Here is a 23,397-nt window from a genome sequence, read left to right as displayed (position 1 = left end):
GGGAAGGAGAGGAGAGGAGAGGAGAGGAGAGGGAGGAGAATTATTTTTTTCTTAGGGAAAAAATGTAAGAAAGGCTGAAATAAAACACTGTGAAGTTTACTTACGTGCTTCGTGAAGCCTGTGATGCTTTGTAAGTAAGAGACAATATCTATGAGAGCCTAATAGAAATCTTTATTACTTGTAATATAGAAGAACAGTAAAAAATACTTCAGGAAAGTGCTGTGGGTTTTTTTTTTTTTCCTCATGTAGAATTTTTATGAGAACATTTTTTTTCTGCATTCTCTTAAAGGAGAGGTTGGTCAGACATGCTGTTACTGTTCTGCCAGTATTACAGATATTCTAGTGGTTCTCTGGATAAGCCCAAGTTATCTCCATGTCTGTAGCATGCTCTTTTTCTAATGTGGTACTTGGAATGCGGGCAGCAACTTTGTGAGATACAGAGTTAGCTGGCCAGCTGCTGGGATGAGATGACGGATGACATCCCGAATTGCTGAGAAGTGGGAGTGGCTTCATGAGTGTTGCATATTTACTGCTTCCGTTTATGAAACTACGAACTTAATTACCTGCGCCCATAAAAATATGCGTCTTAACTTGTTGTGAACATAGATACTTGACAGCAGTCACTTTTGGATTATAATGAATATTGTCCGTGGCCCCATTTGTTGGCAGTGGAGGCAAAAGTTCCAACTAGATGATGGATGGCACAAAAGGTGAATGAAGTCACAGCTGAGCTGAGGTTCTGCCTTAGTGCGGGAGTCTGAGCTATGCTATAAATGAAGTAAGGTAAAGGGATAATGCATGCTGTTTATTTTCAGTTCTCAGTGCAGCCATTTCTAAATTTACCAAATAGGAATTGATTGCATTAATTTTTCTTTTGGATTTTTGATTACAGGAGATACTGGACTGTTTTTAATTTTTCTTTTTTGGAAAAAAAATGATGGAAGTAACCCACTATCATAACAATATTTTCTATTGTGAGGAATTGGTATACCTTCTGATCTTCAGTACTGTATAGGGCAGATTTGCTCACTAAGAAGTGGTTAAAAACAAACAGGTGTGGATGTACCGTGTACCGTGCATTTAAGGGCTGGGAGAAAGAGCAAGTGGTGGGATCAGCAGTGCCTCTCAGTGCCTTTTGCTCTGCTTCTTCCCCTCCCTGGGCAGTGTGAGCTGAGCAGCTGATGAGTGCATTGCTCATGCTGCTCTCCTGCCTGTGCCGCCTTTTCTGCTGCAGAGTGCATTAGGAAGGAACTGCTGATCCAGGCAATATCTCCTGTTCTTGCAGATGAAAAATATCATGTGGGACGGTGTCAGAGGTCTCAGTCAAGATCTATATATATTTACTGCTTCTGCCTTACCCACTAAGCTGGTTATCTGGCAGCAAAGAAAATTAGATTGTTCTGATGATGTGATCTGTTTCTGACAGATCTTTTCTGTCTGCTTTTTTTTTTCCTCATTCTATTACCATCCAGATTCTTGTAAACTGATTGTTTAATAATCTGTTCCAGAATATTTCCGGGAATTGAAGCTTAGCCGACTGCTGTGAAATTCCCTGGGTCCTCCTCTTCCTCTTAAAAAAGAAAAAGAAAAAGAAAAAATAAATAAAAATTGCAAGGCATGAGACGGCTGACTGAGAAGTGAAACTATTTATGGAGTTCTGTATGTGTCAGCTGCAGTTTGCCTCATTATTTTATTTTTTTTCATATCCTGGGAATTCAACTGCTTTCATGAAGCAGAACAATTGCCTGAAAACTTGTTTTTTCTGCTTGATATTAATCTGCTTTGGGCCAACGCCTGAAGAGTTTTTAAATGGTGGCACTGAGTAGAAGTTTCCTGTTCTATGAATGTTTAAGAAAAGTCATACACACAGTGAGAAGGGACTGCTGTGAGCATGTAGTGTTGGGATGTCTAAACCTCTTACACTGTCTCCTCTTAAAATAGTTGCTTGTCGGAGGAATGTGCAAATGCCTTATTTCTGCACTTTTTTGCCTTAAGCTATCTAGGTTTTGCCCTCAATGCTTTGAGAACCCCTCTACGTGCTTACCTCTGGCATTTCATTGCATATCTTGTAGGATTTTATACTCTGCTTGTAAGGTGTACCAGTAGGTGTGTAATGCAAGGGAGTATTATTTTTGATATTCCTATTCAGTGCCACATGCTGGACTTTCAGAGCCTTGCATGAATGTGAGTTAAGCTCCTCTATAAAGGGATGTGTTTCCTTCTAATTGTGGATTGAATGCTCAGCCTGGAACAGAAGCTTCAACATAGTCTAGAGATTCAGTACTGTTTTCTGTCTGGATCCTGAGTAAAAAGCCTTGGCTGGTTGCACCGAAGGAAGCAGGTCTCTGTATTTACTGGAGTCAAGAAGGAAGTTGGCAGGGAATTCTTTTATGTCTATTGCTTAATGAAGGGCTAACCACAAAAACATGTATGTGTTTTTCTGTCCAGTAGATCTCAGTACCAACCTCTCTTTCTTTGAGTACTTCAGCATCTTGACTTTCTCCTGTTGTTTGAACTGAGATTAACCATTGACTTGTTCCAGCCTGTTCAGATTGCAGAAACTAAAACTCAAATATTTTACTTTGAATATGTCCACGGTGTTGTCACAGCTAGGGCATGGTACCAACACATTGTTTCAGGGAATCCAAGTCTAAACTAGAGGGACAAGGATACTATGATTCGTGATGAGCAAGCAGAAGAGGGAAGAGTACTAACAGCTTCTGCAGAGGAATGGGGGCTTAGCCAGTTCAGCACTGCCTTCTTGCTCCTTTGTGATAGCTTCTGTGCAGCAGCATGCTGGTTTCCTGGATCCATTGTCTTTTATTCTCCTCTGGATGAGGGGAGTCAGTCAGTGGAGCACTTAAAAATCCCGGATGGGATGAGCTTGATAGAGGAGCTGAGCTCCTGGGAGCTTTGAAGTTTTCTCATTATCACTGAGAAGAGCTATGTGAGCCAGGAGGAGCTCTTCCTGCCTCCTCTGCAATGTTGTTGCAGCCTCTCCTGCCTTCCCCAAGTTAGAGCTCCTTTTTTATTAAACATAGCAATGATTAAAAAAAAAAAATAAAATCATTCTTGTAGGAAAAGAATGTAGTGGATGAAATTAGTGTGGGTTTTGTCACATACTTCAGTGTTGCCATGATTATGCTCCCACTTTTTCAAGTTCTTCATAAAAAAAGAAATACATGGCTTTGGAGCTTTACTTGTTTTCTTACTGGCAGGAGATTGCCATTCTATCGAACTTCAGTGAATGTAATTTAAATAGTATTAGTTCCAGCTCTCTAAAATGATGAGAACATAGCATTTTGTAACAAGTTGGAGTGACACCTTCCATTGTTGGTAATCGCTGCTTTCTGGTGAGAAATTTAGTCCTGCTCTGTTAGTGTGACCGGTGGTTTGTCCTCAAACTGTCCTGAGCAAAAGGAAGCAAAATAGCTGTCAGTGGGGAGAGGGTTTGGGTTAGCAGCAGAAAGCCCAGGGCTGAAATTGTTAGGAGCCTCTGAGCTGTGACTAAGGGTTTGTACCAAGCTGTCTCGTTTCGTTGTTAATAGAACCACTCTCCATAAACATCTTTTTACACAGAGATGAAGAAAAGCACCTATTCACTCCCGCACTTCTGTATTTCAAGAAAAAACCTCCCAATTTACTTAGGAAATAAAGTGCGTTGACTGCTTCCCTTGGTTTTGACAGAAAGTTTTCTGGTTCTGACGGGCAAGATAGCTCAGATTAGTTAAAACATAATGACCAGAGAAGAATGAAAATGTTAATTAAAACAAAAGTCAAGATGAGAATGACTCCTTCTTCAAATTGAGTTTTCTTTTGGAGATATCTTTGTCTTTTGTTTCCTTATATTTTCTTTTAGTATGGAAAATACTGTCTGTACTTAGAGAAACAATTTCTGCAGGACTTGGCTTTAGCTTGATTTTTAAGTGCTTGATTCTCAGCCTTTTTCTTGCTGTCTGTTTTTATTGGAGTGCCAGCTATAATACTTTGGGCACAGTTCTTTCACACCAAAACATGGAAGGTTTAGAGAGAGTTATTTATTTATTTTTGAGAAACCCAGGGCTGGGTCTCCAGGTTTCTGGGCTGTCTGTGAAGTTTCATCATAGGGAGAGTCTCTGCTTGATGCCAGCCTCCACCCACGGAGTCCTGCCTCTCCCCAACCCCTACTTGTTCCTTATTGCTGAAGCACTAGCAGCCATCTTCACTATGTAAACGGAGATGGTTTGGATCTGGGGTGTGCGATTAGCTCTGTGCAAGTATGAGACACAGCATCCATGGTCTCAGCTTCATGCAGTAAAGCAGCCCTTGCTGGAACTATGCTGTTGGCTCTTACAGCATCACTGAGATTGTGTTCACTCCAAGCAAATGAACTTCAGGCAGAAAGGAAGAGGGGGCAAGTCCAATGTTTTTTTCTCCCAAAAAAGTTCTCAGTGGGAATTTGGAGGACAAAGCTCCTGAGATTCTCTCTGCATTTTTTTATTAGCTTAATCCTGAAAATGTTTAGAAAGCAGCTGACTTGCTGCATCTTTGTGACAAGTACTGACAGACTGAAGAACAACAGTCAGAGAACCTACCCTGAGGGAGGAGAAGTGAATGCAGACAGCAGCAGCAGATCGTTTTATTCCTACTGGTTGACTCGTTTCCATTGAGAATAGGACTTGGAGAGGCCTCCAGGAATTTTGCTTGCAGTAGCATTTCAGACACAATGATGGAAAACGTGAGATGGAGTAGTGTGGGACATTCAAAATGGCATCCCTGCTTCAGCTGTCAGTTTTCAGGCTGAGGCTGAGCGATCAAGGTTTAATGATTCCTGGTCCAAAGGAAATTGATAAAGCAACTGTTTTTGCCACAGAGCAGTTGTTCCTCTTCAACATTTGGATTTGTTCCTGCAGTTCAGAACATCGTTTCACTCCAGACAACCTCCTATTTCCTAAGATGCTTAAGTGCGACAGTCTTTTTCTCCACTAGATGCTATCTTCTATCTTCCTGAGCACAGGCTTTCCTTGTACATGTGAAGTTCATAAACAAATACATTGACCTCCTAGCTTAATTTTTAGCCATAATTTTTCCATATTTATGTCCTTTAGTAATTTATATGACTGTTGTACACGTCCACAAAAATTTAAAGTGATTTTAAATCAACGCCAGTTACTGAAGATACTGTTTAGAAATACTGATTAGTGAAATGAGAGAGGCTAAGCATAGCAGGGCAGGGAAAGCAGGTACTTGGGATGGGTGAGCAGGTACTTGAGGTGCAGTCACCTGAACAATGCTGGGCAAACACCAGCGGCAAGGTTTTGAAACTACGAGGTGATCCAAGTCGAAGTTCAGGCTAAATCGGGTGGTTAATGCAAACTGTAATTTATGGTTTGAGTTAGAGTAGATGTGTGAGAACTAGCTCTGATGGTAAGTCATGGTATTTTTCCCATCAGGAATTTTCACTGTGCAAAGGAACTTATATAACATGCTAGCATTTAATTACAACTCTATAAATGTGTTTTTATAACACCAAGATACAGAATTAAATAGGTTGCTACCATAATAACTGTGCTCTGTTGTGGGACAGTGGTTATCTGGGTCCGTATCTTTTGCTTGTTTGGGTTTCCTTCAACTTTTGTAGTCTAAAAGCCACAAGGATCAGCATCGCTTAGCTCGTAGGTCCAAGGAATTTCTCAGGGTTGTTCCTCTTTGTTTGGGTTGGGTGGGTTTTTTGTGTGTGTTTTTCCTGTTGACAAAAAGAAGATTCTTCTCCTTGGCGGACAAAATCCTGCTCTGACTCATTTCCAGTCCTCAAGCACGGAGCGGTTTATAAGAGACAAGAATGGCTCATATAAAGATGACTATGTTCTACAGCTGGTTTTCCAGCTTCTGATTGTTCCCATTTCGCTTCTCTGCACAGAGAAGCAGGGGGCTGCCCTTCATGCGGGGCCCTCCCCAGGGAGCGAGTGTTTCCCTTCCTTTCCCTTCCCACCCATACCCATGGGGTACAGCTGCTGCAGTGAGGCTGGGGTGGCTGGGGCCTCAGGGCTGTGGCACCGCTGGCTGGGGCTGGGGGTGCTCACACTACAATGTGCTGGGCTTCTCATTTAGTGTTGGGGGAGGTGATGGGAAGGATGCTGTCCTTGGGAATGAACCTGAGGAAGAAATGGGAAACCAGCATGGCGAGTTTGTTTGTTACCAGCAGGAATGTTATCACTAGGAAAAGGGACTGATACTCTTCTTCCTCCTCTGTTCCCGTCCAGTGTTTTAAGATGCAATTAAAAACAACATTTTTGCATATGTTACATTACTGCAAGGTGTAGTGAAGCCCATGTGATAAAATCTTAAGAGCCGCTTTAGTTACAAGCTAGCAGCAGACTACAGTTTGTACAACAAACTATCCAAAGCCCGCAGTCAGTTTTGCAAAGCTTTCAGTCAATGTTCATGAAAGCTATTTCCAAACAAACAACCCCAACCCTTGGCCAGGTCTCCGCAGTCATCTTGCCAGTGAGTGCTGTATTAGCCAGGGGTGTGGAAAAAAGTCATGCATCCTCACTGACATCGCTGTGCTGGCACCAGCCCAGGTGGGGATGCAGCTGTGGTGGAGGAGGTGAGCTCTATTGGCTCAGCTTGTGCCATTGGGAGGTGATGCAACTGTGCCTGCAGAGCTGCCTCACTGAAGCTGGGTGGAGAGACACAAACTGCCCCAAACTGAGAAGGGCCTCTGGCTGTCAGAGTGTCTCTTCAGGAACTGAGCAGAAATAGTGGTTTGGATTTTAAGATGAAGCTTCAGCGTAAAAAGCATGTATGAACTGTGTGGCTTTCAGGAGTTGCTGGCCCTTTGGTAGCTGTCTGTGCTTGCTGGGCTGCAGGGTTCTGCAAGCTGCAGAAGTGTGTCAAGCATCTGTGTTTTGTGAAGCCTTTTAGGGCTGGTGGAGGTATGGGTTTGTGTGGAAGCAGTAGAAACCTGTCTGTAAACTTTGGAAGACGACTGTAATCATATTTACATTCCCGTGGTGTTTGGATGTAACCACTAGCATAGAGCATCTTCGTGCTTAAACAGAAGTTTAAATTTTTCAGAACACAGTGTTTATATATTGCAGGAAGAGAGATTTAGGATTGCTGCTGTCTGTATACATGCACGCTTGCTTTCCTCTCTTGCTTTTGCCAAGCTGGGGATAGCACTGTACAGAACTGCAGTTCCACAGCGGAACAAACCAAAGCCTTAAAGGGCAAAACATTGCAAGAATTGAAAACCGAATTGAAGGTGCTGCAGAAAAGAATGGAGGCTCTGGTAGTGATTGCCAGTCGGCACTGTGACTGATGCGTGTGTGCTCTCTTCTCTAGGAGCTGTGTATGTGTGCGTGCGGGGCAGGGTGCATGGCAGAGCTGTGGCGCTGGGAACCTGTGTGAGTGGCTGTGAGAGCAGCGGCACTGCGCCACGTCTCTGCTCTGTCATTCTGCATTGCTTCAACACAGCAAGTAATTGCTTGGTGTTACGGGAAGCAGAGCACTCTGATGGCCTGACTCGTGCCACTGTAGTTAGTATCCGTCGATGTTTCCATTACAAACTTGGAGGGGAGGGTTTTATCTTGTTCCCATTTTAAATCAAACCTGGAAGAAATTCCGTATCAGCTTTTCAGCTTGCAGTGTAAATCTTTTGAAAGAGAGTTGTTGTTTCTAAAACCATTGATTTAAAATAAATAAATAAATAAAATCATGCACACCACAAAGCAACAGCGAAAGCACGAACCACACAAAACAGCTCAGTGGCAATGGAATACTGATAATCAGTTTTGGGATTTTAAATGATTGTGAATGTACTTCATTCTTTTTCTTCATTTTTTTCTTTCATTTTTAGCTCACTTCCATTAGGCAACAACATCATTTCTCCATATCAGTGTTGATTGTTGATTTTGCATTGAGTGTGTGTTGCAGTTTGCTGTTCCAGGCTATTATTGCTGCATAATAAGCTTTGCATTGCACTGAATTAGAAGATTTCAAAACCTTCCCAGGGAAACATGAATAAGAAACATGTAATCAACCTGAAGTATCTGATCAAAGGCTTCTCTGCTTTGCTTCCACTCCCAATTTCATTCTGATTTCCCAAGGTTATCTCCCAAATGGTTTCACTTTCCTGGCTGAGGCTGTAGTTCCCTGAGCCCTTTGGAACCAAGGCGAGCTGTAGCCCCTCCTGTGTGCACACATGGCTCCCTGGCTGGGGCAGCCTAAGCTGCGCCTACCTGCTGCGGTCAACCAAAGCAGGGTGTTAATTCTTCAGTTCAGGGTATGGCCACACAAGTGCTTGTGTGACTCCACAGAGGAGGGTGGCACAGGAGCAAGAGCAAAGGAGTCTACACTTGCACATCAGTGTTTCAATTTGTATTATTCTTTTTTCTTCTTTTCTTTTTTCTGCATTACCTCTGCAGCTTGTAAGGATGTTCTTTGCTCTGAGCTTTCTGCGCTGTGGAGGATCAGACTTTTGCAGGAAGGGGGCAGCATGCAGAGGACCTTTTTGTCAGTGAGGATCTTGTGTATGGACTGCCTCCAACTGCAGCCTGAGCTGTAATGTTCCACTATTTCTCTCTTACAACCCCATATACCCGGTTTTAGTACTTTTTGTACTGTGACCTCCATACTGTTGCTTAAGAAAAGGATGAAGACTGCTCTACTGCAGATTTCCATGTGGGCATTTTCTAGTTCTGCTGGGATCTGATTTTAAGAACAACTACATTAGATATTCTGAGAACTATGTGAAGTGTTTATGTGCTTATCTCCTTCTCAAACTTTGATTGTTTGGAATTATATGGTCTTCTTCTTGAGATTATTGAAATAACTCACAAATACTGAGATCATCAGCAGTAATTCCACAGAGGCACGCAACTGAAGTCTATACCTTAAGCTGTCTGTGCTCTCTCTCTATCTTAAAAATAAATAAGATTGTGTCACGTGAAGTACTAAAAGGCAGCAGAGGAACGTAAGAGGCTTCTTACTGTTTTTATATTTCTGAATAGATGAAGGAAATACCATAATCTTCACATCTACCACAATAACCCTTTACGATGTGGAACAGTCTGAAGGAAATAAACGTAGTATGTACCTGTTAGAACAGCCTCTTTTTGTTTTTCACATCAGATGCCACAACAAAGATAAAATCCTATGAGCAGCATTCAGCAGAGTTTATATATAACTTAAATCTGTCGTGCACTGAGCGTGCTTCAGCTGAGAGCTGGGTATGTCAGGTGTGCCCACAGATCCTGTCCCAAACCCAGTGGAAAGTGGGTTTAGAATCCAGGAGTGACTACTGCAGCTGTAGTGCAGTGCTCCGAATGGCAACCAGGCTGCTGTAGACTGAGATAATGTGCATGCTGAGATTGCTCTCTGCAGTTCACTCTAACGCCCTTTTTCCTTTGCAGCAGTCCATTGTACCAGCCCACCCAATGGCTCCTCCTAGTCCCAGCACCACCAGCAGTAATAACAACAGTAGTAGCAGCAGCAACTCAGGATGGGATCAATTAAGTAAAACAAACCTTTACATCAGAGCACTGCCTCCAAACACCACTGATCAGGACCTGGTAAAATTATGCCAACCGTAAGTACTATGCTTAAATACAGATTACAAAATTATACCTTATAAGCTTGTAGTAGGTATGCTGAGTGAGTGTTTGGATTATAAGGGGAGAAAAACTGATTTATTATTATTTTTGTTAATAAAACTCCACATCCTTTAGTATAATGGCAAGTTTCAGCTTCCATGGAAATTAATAGGAAAAAAGTGGTTGTGGCAGTTTGGAGAAGCAAAGGATGTTTAAGTGTGGTGGTGAACAGAAGCAGTCTATTGCTTGAGCAAAAGTTATGGTCACCCAAACTGTTTCCTGATGCTGTTGATATGATGGATAAAAGAAAATTAACACCTGAGCATGAAACCTGTTATTAAGAACTTGCAATAGAAATTCTCCTCTGTTCACTGCTAACATAATCTGTTGTTATAAACTCCTCAAGCAATTGTTTGTATCACTGTAAATTATAATGTGTGTTTGAAAGTTTTATACTAGTTTCAGACTAATTTACATTGGCTGTACATTACTGTACATTTATGGTTTTAAAAAGTGGATCTGGACGAGAATACTTTCTGGTGCCTGGAGATCCAGGGAGACTTGGCTTAGCAGGAGGTTTTTAGGCGATGTTGTTAACATGAGATTTTTGCTTGTGTGAGATTTTGGGTTTGTTTCTTCATCTTTACAGCAGCACCTGCCTTTGAGTTACTTTTAAATGTGGGCCAGATCTCTAGAGACTGTGCTCAGTTGTGCTGTGTATATACTGTTTAAAATCATCTTAAATATTTTACTGTCATTTTAGAGCACTTAGCAATTCTGAAATGTGTAGTGCACTTTCTGAATCATTTTGAAATTATCTGGATCATATTTGTGCAGTGCTTCCTTTAAGTAAACATCCAGGTCCGTTCTGAATGAATGAAGAATCATTGGGATTTGTATATAACAGCACTGTCTGAAACTCTGAGTAATACTGTTTTCTTGTAGCAGATAAGGAACTATGGTATGTAAAGGCACATGCCTAAGATCACAACACTAGTTAGCAAAATAGCCAGGGAAATCTGCAGGTCTTGGATCCCAGCTTACACGAGATGCATTTGCTCTTTAACATTGCGAAAAATCTCTCATGTAGTTTATAGAGAATAATTTATGTTTTTCTTTTTTCAAATGAAACTTGGATTTTCAGGGTAGTGCTTACATCAATGATCCTAGTATTATAATAAAGGCCAATTACTATTGTGTCTTAAAAAAAAAATTCCATTTGGTCATTTTGTGGACAGTATATGCAATCCATATTATTCATAATTTATCTGACTTTGAAAGGATTTGTTGATAAATCATACGTTTTCACAGATTCCCATTTGATGATGGCCTCTTGTCACTTGAATTTTAGTTTTTTTTTTTTTAAACAGAAGTGAACTTTTCCCTCCCAATTTTCATCTTTTGAAATGATGAAAAAGCTTTGGTTTGTGCACTCAGATTAGGGCAGAGTTAGGAGGTTATTTTGCACTGGAGATGTTCAGTAACTATTATTGTGTGATGGTTACTCCTGAATCTTTCTCTGAAGGCCTCTAGGAGATACCACTGTTACAAAATGAATTCTGAAGTGAATCTAAGCACTCTGAAGGTCATTGCTTTTCTTCCTCTGAGATGCTTTTCAGATAAACATCTGACTTGGGAGGAAAAGAAGCAACATTCTCCGTTTCTGCTGAGGAACCAAGTGAGATATCCAGACAATTTAGGCTTGGAACATCTCTCAAAAATCTGGGTAATCTATTAGGAGCCTGGTACTCCTCTGCCAGTAGAGCCCCTTAGCAACTGGATGGATGTGTCAGTAAGGTAGAAGTGACTGCACTCTCTCTTCGCAGAAAAAAATAACTGCTTTTTTAGACTATGAAAAGTTTCAGATGCAAAATCGTTCCTTCCTACAAAGCTAAGCCTACAGGGTACAGAGAGCAAAGCGATTCTTGAAAGCACACCTGGTACTGTCCAGCAGTCTCTCCGAAATAACCTTTCTTCTTCAGATGCTTACAATTTTTGAAAACTTCATGAAATAATCTTTTCTATGCATATCACTGAAGAGAGCTGCAGATATTCTGTGGTGTTGGAAATAGATTCTATTATTTACAAATTATAACCTTGGTGCTGAGCTCACTGTGGGGAATGGTTGGAGCTGCTTTGTGTACAGCAGAGAGCTGGCTGGCTGGCTGCAGCAGCTGTCAGTGGATGTACAGAAAAAATTCCCTGGCTTTGCTTTCTGTCTTGTTGTCAAACAAAATGGAAAAACACCTGTGGGCTGAGGAAATAATGTTTGAAGAACGTCATTGTCACTACAAATGCCAGATCTGAACAGATTTTCCCTCTCATCATCATGGACTTGTGTCATGCACTGCACTGAAAAGTTATTTTCAGCAACAATTATTGCAGAGTTTCGATAAAATCACCTGGAATACAATGTAGACAACTGTGCAGAGTTTTGTGTATGTGAGTCTGGCCACACAGAGACTTCGATTTCCTTAAGTCAGTATGTTTGCTGTAGTTCCTGCCCACTCCAAAATTAGCTAGTAGTGCTAATTTTGGCAATATTTATATTTGGGGTAATTATTTTTGGTGTATCACTAAAGAAACCTCTTATCAAACTAGAGAAACATTGGGCCTGCTTTCCTATTGCAGCACTGCTGTGCAGTGTTTATTGCACAGTAGCAGTTGCAGTTAACAAAGCTGCCTACCTGTAGGTCTGCTTGCCACTTTCACCCATGTGGTTCTTTTTGGTGCGGTAAGGTGAAGCTTTCTCCTCTTTTCCAAGGCTTGAAGAGCATGCTCTGATGTTGCAGCAAAGGCTTACCTGGGAGCACAGCTGTCTCCAGGCAGCATTACTGCTTTGTGTGGGCAATGAAGCTGCCATGTTTCTGAATAGTGCATTTGGCCTCAAGCCTGCTGCTCCTGTTCTGCATGGAGAAAACAAATTTCTAGCAGTCATGCCAGGAGCAGAATGAGATAGGTGTTGTGTTTGCAGCAGGAATGTCACAACAGCCCTGACTGTAAGGGGACAATGCCTGAGTCACTCCATCTGTGGGTGCTCACCATTGGCAACGTGAGGACAGGCAAAGCAAGCAAGCAGCTCAGCGGCCCACAGATGCATCTCCTCTGTGGGAGGCTGCATGGGAAAGATTGGCTAAATAGGATGAGAGCAGAGGAAGGAGAGATGGGAGTAGCAGCCTGCGGGGGAAGCCTACAGGAAGCTGCCCAACCTTAGCAGTGACCGTGGGTGCAGAGCAGTTTCGGCAGCTGCTTGCTCTGCTCCCCTCTCCCTCCCACCCAACTCTGCAGTGCAGTTTCTTTTCCCAAATGACAGTCTGTGCTGAGTAAGTCCTGCCTTGCCCCACTGCTTTCACAGGGCTGCTGGAGCAGTGCTCCCTTGCTGTGGGGCAGTGGACAGTGCCTGCGTGATGCACCTTGGCCAGCTGCTGTCTGAATTTTTTTTTTATTATAAATTCATTATTTAGGCTTTACTTGTATATTCATACTCATTGACTACTCATTCACTTCTTGCAGCTTATTTAATATCTGTATCTCTATAAAAAAAATCATTTAGTTAACTTCACTGAAGTCATTGAGAACTGCTTATGTGATTAGGGACTTCAGTGACTGGGTCTTAGGAGACCTACACAGGAACCTGTATCTGGCTCTGGCGTGTTTTCTAGGTGCTTTCCAGACTCCAAGCACTGTGCTTTGCTGCGTATGACCTCTATGCCCAAGCTGTGTGGTTCCAAAGCCATGGGGGCTTTCCACTTTCTTCCTTATGATTTACGTATTAGCCTGCAGCATGACATCTCTGTAGTGCTTCGTGTCTTCAGAGACCTCCTTTTGTGCCATTCGTATGGTTACATGAGATGATGCAGCATGCCTTCCTCCTTCTGACAACCCCCAGTCCCAGGGTGAGATTTCAAGCTCTGAGTTTCAGCCCAGGTTCCACCTGTTCAGTTCAGTGTAAATCATTGAGCTGGCCCAGCCTCTGGGCTGCTCCCTTCCAGGCAGTTTGTTTGTTCTCTGTTGCTTCTATTGGGCTGTTTGTCATCTATATATAGTTTTGAAATTGGTTTTTGCTCTGGACAGTTTCGCTCAGGCCTTCTCCCTTAAATTATTGCTGGATGATTATAATGTGGATGTTTAATAGGATTACAGTAAGGATAGCAGCTGCTTTAAGGTAACAAAGTTAGTGATACAATTACCACGACAGACCATTGGTCTGTGCCTAGGCAGTCAGAATGTAAAACCAGATCCTTGTGGTGGCTGCCTTTGCTCTGTGTGCTTTGAGAAATCATACATCTAGCTGAGAGAGTATTTAAGGACTCTTTCCTAAATATTCAATGTAATGAACACAGGCACAAATAAAACAAATGGCAGGCTGATGGCTCTTCTGAAGCGTTTGGGTTGCGTGTGCTATCCAGTAGTGTTTCCACAGCATAGGAACTTTTTTTAAAATATGCATACTCCAATGTCTCCCTGTATGGGGGCAAGAGCATCTAAGAATTGCTTCAATTCCTTTTTCTTAATAAAATATTTTTTGTCAAGTCATGTGACAGCCATTAGTGTATTAACATTTTCACATTCCATGCTTCTCATGTAATGGTGACCTCTCCCTGTGCTGCCATTTCCTTCAAAAATGTTCAGTGCTGAGAAGTTGTGAACTGGAGCACAACATCTACTGTAGCTGGGAGCTGTCATCACTGCAGTCAGTTAAGAGCAAGAAATCTACTAATTTTATTCAGGGTATCTCATTAGAAATGAGACAGGTCTGGGCTTTAGGAAGCAATCCAACCATCTTGTGTGCTTAACTCCTTTAAGGGAGAGGTCTTGGCAGATGGCTGCTGCTCCATTCACAGTCTGAGAGGTCTGTAGCACATGATGATGACTCCTTTAGAGGTGGTGCAGGGCAGGGGAAGCCGACTTCAAACCCAACCTCTCAATTTCTATTTCTTAAAGTATTTTCTCTTAGTTCCTTTCTCTTTTATTTCTTTTTTTTTTTTCCCTTGCATTTTTCTTTCATGTGTTGTCTGTCAGATGCAGTGAATTATTGCATTAATAGTTATGTGAAACAATATTTCATGTCATGTAATTGTGATACATCTGTCCCTGATACAGCTCCTTCAGAGATCAGTTTTAGCACCACTTATACTGGAGGAGGAGCCTGTCCTTTCTTTTTTTCTTTCTTTTTTTTTTTTTTTTTTTTGAGTGAAAAGAAGTCCCCTGCAAATGAGTTCATTTACAGCCTTATGGATGCTTTAATGTTTTAAGTAGGATTATTGCAAGCATCTCTGAATAAATAACACCTAGTTTACAGAATATCTTTTGGTTGTAGGAGGGGGTGAATTCTTTAGCAACTCAGCAGCACGTGATCTGTAAATGTTTGGCTCTGAGCTGTGCGCTAAAAGCATCGTCATTTGCTTTATTCCTTCTTCAAGGACTGTGACATGATTTGGGCTTTGCTCAGTACGTGCAGTCTGCAGCAGGATTCCTTGAATTGTAGTTTTTCAACTAATTTGCTCTTTGGAGCAATCCTATTGTGGGGGATGGCAGAGATTCGTTGCCCAGCCCTCAGCAGGGCAGGACCTCTGTAACGCTGCCATCTGCCACGTGTGTGCAGATACTCAGCTGATGAGCTTTTAATAGGTTGGTGTCAAAAGGGAGTATCCTTTTCCTGTTGCAGAGATGAAATAGCATTGGTTTTGCGTCCTTCACCCACTGGTTGTGATCTAGAGGCTGCATAGCTCAGTGCTGTCAGGGCCTGACTTCTACAGCCAGGGGCGAGATATTGGTGTGTTGTGCCATGGGAGCTGTGCCTGACTGCAAAGGTGATGGTGGATGGGAACTGTGATTTCCTCTATTTTTCAGTAATTGCCTTCAGCAGTCACAGTATTACAAAGCAACTTGATGCAAAGAATCTTTCTGTCTTTCCTTGAATTTGCCCTTTAATGAGACGGAAATAAAAATCAGCCAGCTTTGTTTTCATGATGAAATGAAACCCGTGCTGAAATCCTCTCTGAAGAGTTCCAGGGTGGGCTTTTTTTTTTTTTTTTTTCTTTTTTTCTTTTTTTTTTAAGAACAGTAATACCTTATTCTAGATTATCATCACAAGTAATCTAATTTGAGAGAGATTGAGGAAAAAAAAAAACTAGTTATCTTTTGAAGTCCTACCCTCTGGATGCAGAAAATCTCTTGAGATCTCTTCAATTCCAAAGAAATGTGATAGCTTTAATTTTCTCTTTACTTTTTATGATCAAACATGAAGTTTAAGCAACGATTGAATTTTTTCTAACGCAGCATTGCATGCAGTGGCAGTAGCTTAGCAGGCAGCTGTTCCCCTTTGCACCTCCTAAATGCAAGGAGTGGCTCCGAGTGCACAGAGCCGCCCTCGAGCTACACAGGCAGGGACCCAGCGATTGCACAAGCCTGTCTCCCCCTGGAGCTGAGAGCTTGGTTGCAGCGTGGGGCTGGAGAGGAGGTGATCCCATGGAATTTCCTCTAGGAAGTGGGGGCGAGGGGAGGGGAAGGAATGCTTCAGTCACAGCTGCTTGTAAAAGGAGCGCTAGGAAAACAGACCTGCAGAAGTTACCACCGTGGAAGATCTCTAGCTGGGAAACAAAAAGCTGATTTGGTAGCGTAGGGCCTGTAAAATGTGTAAGCATTTGCAAGTCTGCAGGTATTTGTTCTACAGAGATGAGACTCTTGTTCACTATCACAGAGCCGCAGGAAAAAAAACTGTGGCAGCTGCTGGAATGCCTTTGATCAGGGTCCCAGTCCCAGTTCCCCCTCCACTGTGGTTGGGGCCGGTCTCAAATGGTAGGTGATAGCACCGCAGTTGTTCATCAGAATAACCAGTAATTCAAGAATGTTTCTGAGGTGGAGTGCTTAATTTCAGTGGACAACTGGAAGTGTTAACAAGCACTAGTGTGTTCTTTAGTGGGTCCCATCAGGTGGATGGCAAACACTGTCTCTCACTAATGACTGAGGCAGGAGTCTCTTTCAGCCTAGAGCCTGGGTTTGTTCTGCTCCAGCATGCTGACATGAAGCTTTCCTTTCCCTTGGAATAGCATCGAGCTGAAAGCACAGTCTGTATTTGCAAACTGGTTCTCATTCCTGATGTCTCATATCTCACGCAGTTTCATATAACTTAGAAATCTTGTGAAGTCTGGTTGCTTGCTGAAGGTTCTTTCTGCTGAGCTCTGAATTATGTAATGTTAACTCCTTGAAAGGAAGAAATGAGCCGACTGAGGCTGACACGTTTTAAGACCAGCCATTTTTTTTTTTTTTTTTGTAACCTTTCAACTGATTTTCCCGTCACATTGGTGCCGAGCTGCATTTACGGTTCAAAAAAGTAACACTCTCAAATTGCATGACATGCAGATAATAAACATCTGTATTTTACCTATGGAATGGAATCAGTAGTGAATGTAGGTAAACAAGTCAGTTCAGATCTGCTACATCTAACAAAACTTTTAACTGAGGAAATCGGTGTTTACTCTGAAAACAAACAAACCAATGAAGATGAACAAACATGCCAAAACATCAGACCCAGATCCTCAATTGTTTTCCCACAACTTCCAAAATTCTGTCCTTGTTTTTACATCCAACAAATGTCTACTGCCTCAGTTCAGTTTGAATAGTGCCTTCCCCAAAACAAACTGGAAAACAAAATTTTTAAAGGGCTGTTGGGAGAAGAATTAACATTTCATCAGTTAGGTATGTAATCTTTGCAGGGAGATTTGCAGAAAAGAGTCAAATTTTTAATTTGGTTGTTGATAATGTTATGGTGCATGGAAATGGAGGAAGAAGCACCAATGTGAACACACAAAGAGAAGACTTTGATTTCGGGTTTGTTTTGACACTGCTCCTAGTACAAATATTCCACTTGAAATAACCTATGTGGGCCAAGTTAATCATTAACAGAACCAAGTTCAGGAGAACTGTGCCAAATTCATACTGCTGTAATAGCCTTCAATTTCCATTTCTTCTCTCGCTCACTTTAAATCTTTTTTTTTTTTTTTTTTTTTTCAGAAGAGGTGAAATTTGAAATCTGTTGCTTTGCTGCCCTGAGATAAAACCCCCAAGATAAAAATTGTGCCTTATTTCACTTAATGATTTGGTTTTTAAGATAATAATTACGTTACTTGAGTAATTTAAATAGTGATTTGTAATTTCTGCTATTGTAATGGAAAAAAAATGCAAAATTCTGTGTTTGTTTTCCTCTGTGTTCTGTACAGCTATGCAGTTGCACATACTATCTTTAAAAGACACACTAGTGGGTCACTGTTTCTGGCTAGGAGAAGATGGTTCTCAAAGTGACTTTTTGTTTCAGATGCAGTCACTAACAAGATTTGGGAAGTCCATTGGAACATAAACAAGTTGTTCTGGAGCGTTAATAAGGATTTTTTTTCTGTAGTGCCTGAGTGAATGCAGTAGTGAAATAAGTGTTCTGGTCACAGAAGATATAAAGCCTTGCTTCATACAAAGAAATGAATACTGAAGAAATCTGAAATATTTTATTTGCAAGCCCTAGATGTCAGAAATAAAATGACCTAAGCCTTAGAAGAGCCAAGACACTTCTGGCTTTGGGGATGATGCTGATATGGGAACTTAAGAACCTTTGGAGTCTGGAAACCAGCAGAAAGTTGCACTTCAGTACATGGTTCAATTTATTTATTATTTGTTTATTTATTTAGCTTGTATATGAAATTTCCAAAGAATTGGAGCAGGAGCCTCCCCTGAATAACATAGCTGTGCAATGGAGGGGCTGCTTGGTGGAGAGAAGAGACTTTCCCTGCCAGGCGTTTGAGCATCAGCTTGGTGTGGTATCCTGAGGAACTGACAGAGCATTGTCTGTTTCCTTCTTCATGTTGCTGTTTGTAGATCTGAAAATGAGTGTTTGTAGATTACTTGTGTTTTGTTTCTCAGATATTTCATATTCAACACTCCATGCTTGATGCTTGGTTTTGCTATGTTGCAGAATGCTAGTAGGCTTTGTCTGAACTTTGTTATTAAGGGTTTTTTATTTGTTGCCAAAGGTTTATTTGCTGTATTTTGAAGATCTCAAATACTTAGAGGGAATGTATTCATCCCTGTTCCTTTTTCCAGGTGACAATCACAGCTTACAGGGCTTTCGTGCTGCAGTACAGAGGTATGTAGTATGAGAGAAAGGGCCATTAGCCACAATTGCCACTGAAAGCTATTTATCGTCATACCATGGACACAGCAGGAACATACTCTTTACTATGCAAATGAGGATCAATTCTTTTTGAATGTCTTCCAAATATTCAGAGCTATGACATTATAAAAATACACAGTCATCTGTCCCCTTCTGTTTCTTCCCAAGTGAATTGCATGTTACTTTGTTTCATGAGAAATTTTAAAGCCTTTCCACTCATTTCATTAATTGCTTATGCAGTTAAATATTTCTTGATTCTCTTTGAAGTGTAGGAGACTTGCTCTGAATTGTAAGGTTTTACAAATATTATGAAATATTTTGGAAAACTGGCTGCCTCAGGAGACGGGTCAGCTCTATCTGTCACTGACCAACTCCTTCTCATCTAACGCTTGTGCTGAGATTGCCGTAATGACACAAGCTTAGTGTTCTGGACAACTGAACTGGGTAGAATTGATAAGATGCAAAAAATTTGTAGGTTTTGGTAGATTGCAGGTCCAAATTGTTAAGATACTCTTGGGTAGATAGGTGGAGTAAGGAAGTTTTTTGAGTCTGATTCTTTTTTTTTGATAGAATGGAAAAATTCTTTTTTCCTCTTGTTTTCCTCTTTTCCTTGTTTTTTCCTCTTAAGTTTCCATTTAGTCACTAAATTTTGTATTGAAGCAAAGATGTGAAGCAAACTCCATTGATCTAAATCAGTATGGAACATGGGACTGCTGCTTCATTTTGATGGATTTTTGGTCTTTTGTATTGAAGATGCTACTTAAAATTTAACGATTAAGTGATAATGCCTGTATTTTCAAGTCAGAGTCCTCCACGTGAACTCATTTGGGTCCAACCCCCTTTAATCTATTTGGAACCCGTGGTTGCAGGTGAAACCTGAGCAAGATGCTACTTTAAAGGGTACTATATAGTTTTGAAAGTAATGTTAATTTATTTATTTTTTTTAATCCCATGAGGTAATTTTATTAGAAGTGAAACAGAATATATCAAAATATATTGTAGTGAACCAAGATGCTTAATTTTTTAAAGCTGACCTGAGGTGTACTTTGAAAAAATACCAGAAAAGCACGTCTGTTTATATATAAGATCTCACCACAGAAAACTTAGTTAATTTTTACTATTATTATTATTATTTTTTATGGAGAAAGAGAAATTAGGTTCTATTTCTCTGGATGAAAATTAACGAGTCCCTGTGACAGAAGACATCCCAGTGCCCTGAGGGCGTTGTAGCATTTTTCTCCCTTTCACAGTAGTTGGCATGCTTGCTTTGTCCTTCCCTAAGTGAAGGGAGGGGGAGGAGAGCATCTTCAAGTGCAGTGGAAAGAGTGAATTGTTGTAATTTTGCCTTGTAATCCAGAAGGGATACTTCTGAGGGCAATGTTTTTTCTGTTCACTGGTGTCCTTTCCAGACCTCCATTTTGTTCAGTGTGACAGAATTTGCTGGAATGTTAACTGTTCCTCAGGGATTTAGCTGGATTTGTGTTTGGGTCGTGTGCCTTCCTCAGGACCTTGTGGTTGTCTTCTGCCCATGCTTGTGCCTGAGACCCCGCAGAACTCCTGAGCTTCTGCGGGGATGAGGAAACATGAGGTTGTTTCTCTCGAGTTGCTTTCCTGTCTCCGAGGTCAGTGTTTGGCTCCCCTGCTTTTTTTGTCAGGCACTTCCCTGGCATACATGTCACCATGTACACCATGTAGAATATTACAGGCAGGGTCTTGGTCCTTTCCTAGTAATAATTAATTTGCTTCCCCAAAACCTCCCTGTTGACTCAAAGATGTGTGAATCTGTTGTTTCTTCCTTTGATTTCATCTTGAGGGTGTGGATTCTTTTAATCCCAAAGATAATTGAAGAGAAACAAAGTATCATTAAATTTCTCTTGGCTGAGTCACTCGGGGTCTGTGAGCTCATCTCCCTGGCCTTCCCACACAGCATTTCCGATACGCAACTAGCCCAGTGTGTGCAGGAAAGGCTGTAAACTGACCTAGATACTCTTTAACTCTTTACTGATGGGTACTGGATACAGCCGTTGCCTCTTACTGTTCTCAGTTCTTTCTGGGAAAGAGGTCTGTCTGCTACATTTTCCTGCTTTTGAGAGATTTTCATCAAAAGTAGTTTAAGATTGCTGTTTGGATTGATTTAAACATCTTGTTTAGATAATTTAATTAGGAAATTAGTGAATGAGCTGTTTTAGAATCTGAGGTATAAACACCGAGATCCATCTTCAAGTAGAGGTTATATGTTTGTATAGCACTTTATCACTTCCAAGAAAAAGATCGTTTGCTCTCTTCCTACAGGCAAAGGAATGGTCATCTCATCCTCTCAAAATATAAAAGAAAAAGGATCTGTATGGGTTGGCAAGCCCAGAAGCACTGTGACCACGCTATATGAACTTACCTTGATGTCCTGTGTTAGAAAGTTGTCATGATATGCATCATACAGAGTTATGCTGACTTTGGGCTTGTTCATTAGCTTGTGCTAGTGCACTGGCTGGGTGATTTTTCCTGGCTCTGTATCAGAATGTGTTTTTTGGTGTTCTGTGTTTGTGAAATTGTCCTGCCTGTTCCTTTTAAGCAATACTGAATCTGTGTCTTACTCTGCTATCTAAGCTTGCAGTTGGTGCAATTAGTTGCATGATAGCAGTTTTCTCTAAGTTCAGTTGGTCCCAGTCTAAGTCCAGTGTAGTCCTCCATGCACAGCTACCCGTGGGCTGAGTTCTTCCTACCCAGCAAGTATTAACTTCCCTTTTCTGTCTTCCTCACTGTGAAACCCAGGCCATCAATCCAAGAACTCCCCAGTGCATACTGGCCGAAGTGGGACATTTGATTTACCCTTCCATGGTGCTGTCTGACATAGTCATTAAATAAAAAATAATAATAATAAAAAAATCACTAGAGACAAGAGTCTGGGGGATCAAATTTGTTTCAGCCAGCTCAGGCATATTCTACATGACTGTCTGGTAATGCAGAGCGCACAGTGTCTGTACGTCTGCCTGCAGCTTGGAAATAAGAGTGGGCTGAATGTGTGGTTGTTCTAGAAGACTTTGGTTGTACTTGGCTAGCTATTACAGTGATGGGATCAGAACAGGTTAATGGTGTTGTTAAAGAAAATGGTATTTTTAAGCTACCAAAAGCAAATTTTCAGATAAGTATCTATTACATTTTCTTTGCAAAACTGCAGAAATCAAGTTCAGCCTCCTGCTTGCTTCAGTCAACGTTCCAAAGACTGTCTATCTGAAGCAGTATGAAACTGAGGAAGTGTCATTGAATGTGACCTGATGCATCAGCTGCAAAGGTTGCATGTTAGATTTTGTGTTACTTCTTGTGATTGCTTATGTGTTTCAAATTCGCCAATAGGCTGATAGAATTTTTTTTTAACACATAACACTCTTGTGTCTCTATCTCAGCACTTAATACTACTGCAGACATCTTTTCAACAGAGCCATGCAGCTATAATCAATAATATGTGAGCTGATGTTTCCGCTCAATAACGTGCAGCCACTTAAATGCCTTTCTGAAGCATTTTGACCCCAGAGGAAGCTACTTTAGTCCAGCTTTTTTCCCCATTGAAATGGAGATATTTGCTATTCAGCACAGTTGGGATGGAGAGTAGAGAAACATATTCAAATAGGGATCAAACCTACATGCTGTGATGTTAAGGGGGCACGGCCTCTGGAAAGGTCTAGCAGAGATTTTGAATAATTTGTCCACTTAGTGCCATTTTAGCATGATTGACATAAAGTTACCAGAAATTAAAGGAGATCAGATTCTAATATTAATTTTACAGTTGCTTCATAATGAGGTGTTAATTCCAGTATTGAATAGCTGTTGAAAGTAGGATGTTATTACGAGTATTTCATAAAAGAATCACTGTTCAAATGCAGTTCAGTGGGCCTAGAAGTTACTTGAACATATTGAAGTGTTTTGTTTTTTTCCCTCTTCTGCCTTCCAGAAAGGAGAGGGGCAGCCAGCACTTCCCAAGATTGGGTGATAAATCAGTGCAAGATTCAGTCACAAATAGATATCTTTGTCTCAAAGGTATTTTAATCCAGCAGCTTGGTTTGTGCTGTTGTTTTTATGTTGTCTTAGTATTATAAAGACAGAATATATTAAAAAAAAAAATAAAAATACTAATGATGGGTATTATTCCAGTGATCAAGCATCTTCCCTACAGCAATATATGCAACAATAAGCATTGTGCGTGTACATACATATAGTATGCACTTATATGTGTATATATTTATATAATACATGAGGAAGTGTTTTGTTGTTTGGAGCTCGTGAGTTGGTCAATGCATTGAAATGAAATGTGGCTGAATGTGCCCTTGTGCTTTGGCAGTCCCCAGTTGCATGGCTTTAAAGTCTTGGTCTACATATTCTTTGGGGCATTGCTTATTTACATGGAAGGTATTAGATTTGTTTAGTGACCTTTCCTAGATGTGATACTAATAGGCAAGAATAAATTAAAGAGTAATCTTCTGCAGGTATACGGGCTTGTAGCATTAATAAGTGCCTGTCTGTCTGTCTACCTAGATAGCAGGTAGTCTAATACTGCCTTGGATTGTAGCCAGAATAACACCTTTTGATTGATACTGTTCTGACTAAAGGGAAAAAAGTATTGGTAAATGATGATAAATTATATTTTCCCTTTGCCATTCCTTTCCA

The 23,397-nt window shown here is 41.0% G+C and overlaps 1 protein-coding gene across 4 annotated transcripts in view; it reads left to right on the top strand.

Moving 5' to 3' along the window:
- Positions 1–23,397, top strand: part of RBMS1 (RNA binding motif single stranded interacting protein 1) — a 138,129-nt gene that overhangs the window by 68,220 nt on the left and 46,512 nt on the right. For all 4 annotated transcript variants that reach the window (XM_042874461.1, XM_042874462.1, XM_042874460.1 and 1 more), the window contains exon 2: positions 9,396–9,571. In XM_042874461.1, coding sequence (XP_042730395.1) covers positions 9,396–9,571 — 176 coding nt within the window. The remainder of the gene's footprint in view (positions 1–9,395; positions 9,572–23,397) is intronic.

The sequence above is a fragment of the Lagopus leucura genome, unplaced genomic scaffold (genome assembly GCF_019238085.1).
Source record: "Lagopus leucura isolate 7727_CA_CO unplaced genomic scaffold, USGS_WTPT01 Super-Scaffold_100012, whole genome shotgun sequence".
Classification (NCBI taxonomy): Eukaryota; Metazoa; Chordata; class Aves; order Galliformes; family Phasianidae; genus Lagopus; species Lagopus leucura.
The sequence above is the reverse complement of the archived record's forward strand: the minus strand, read 5'-3'. Positions and strand labels throughout refer to the sequence as shown.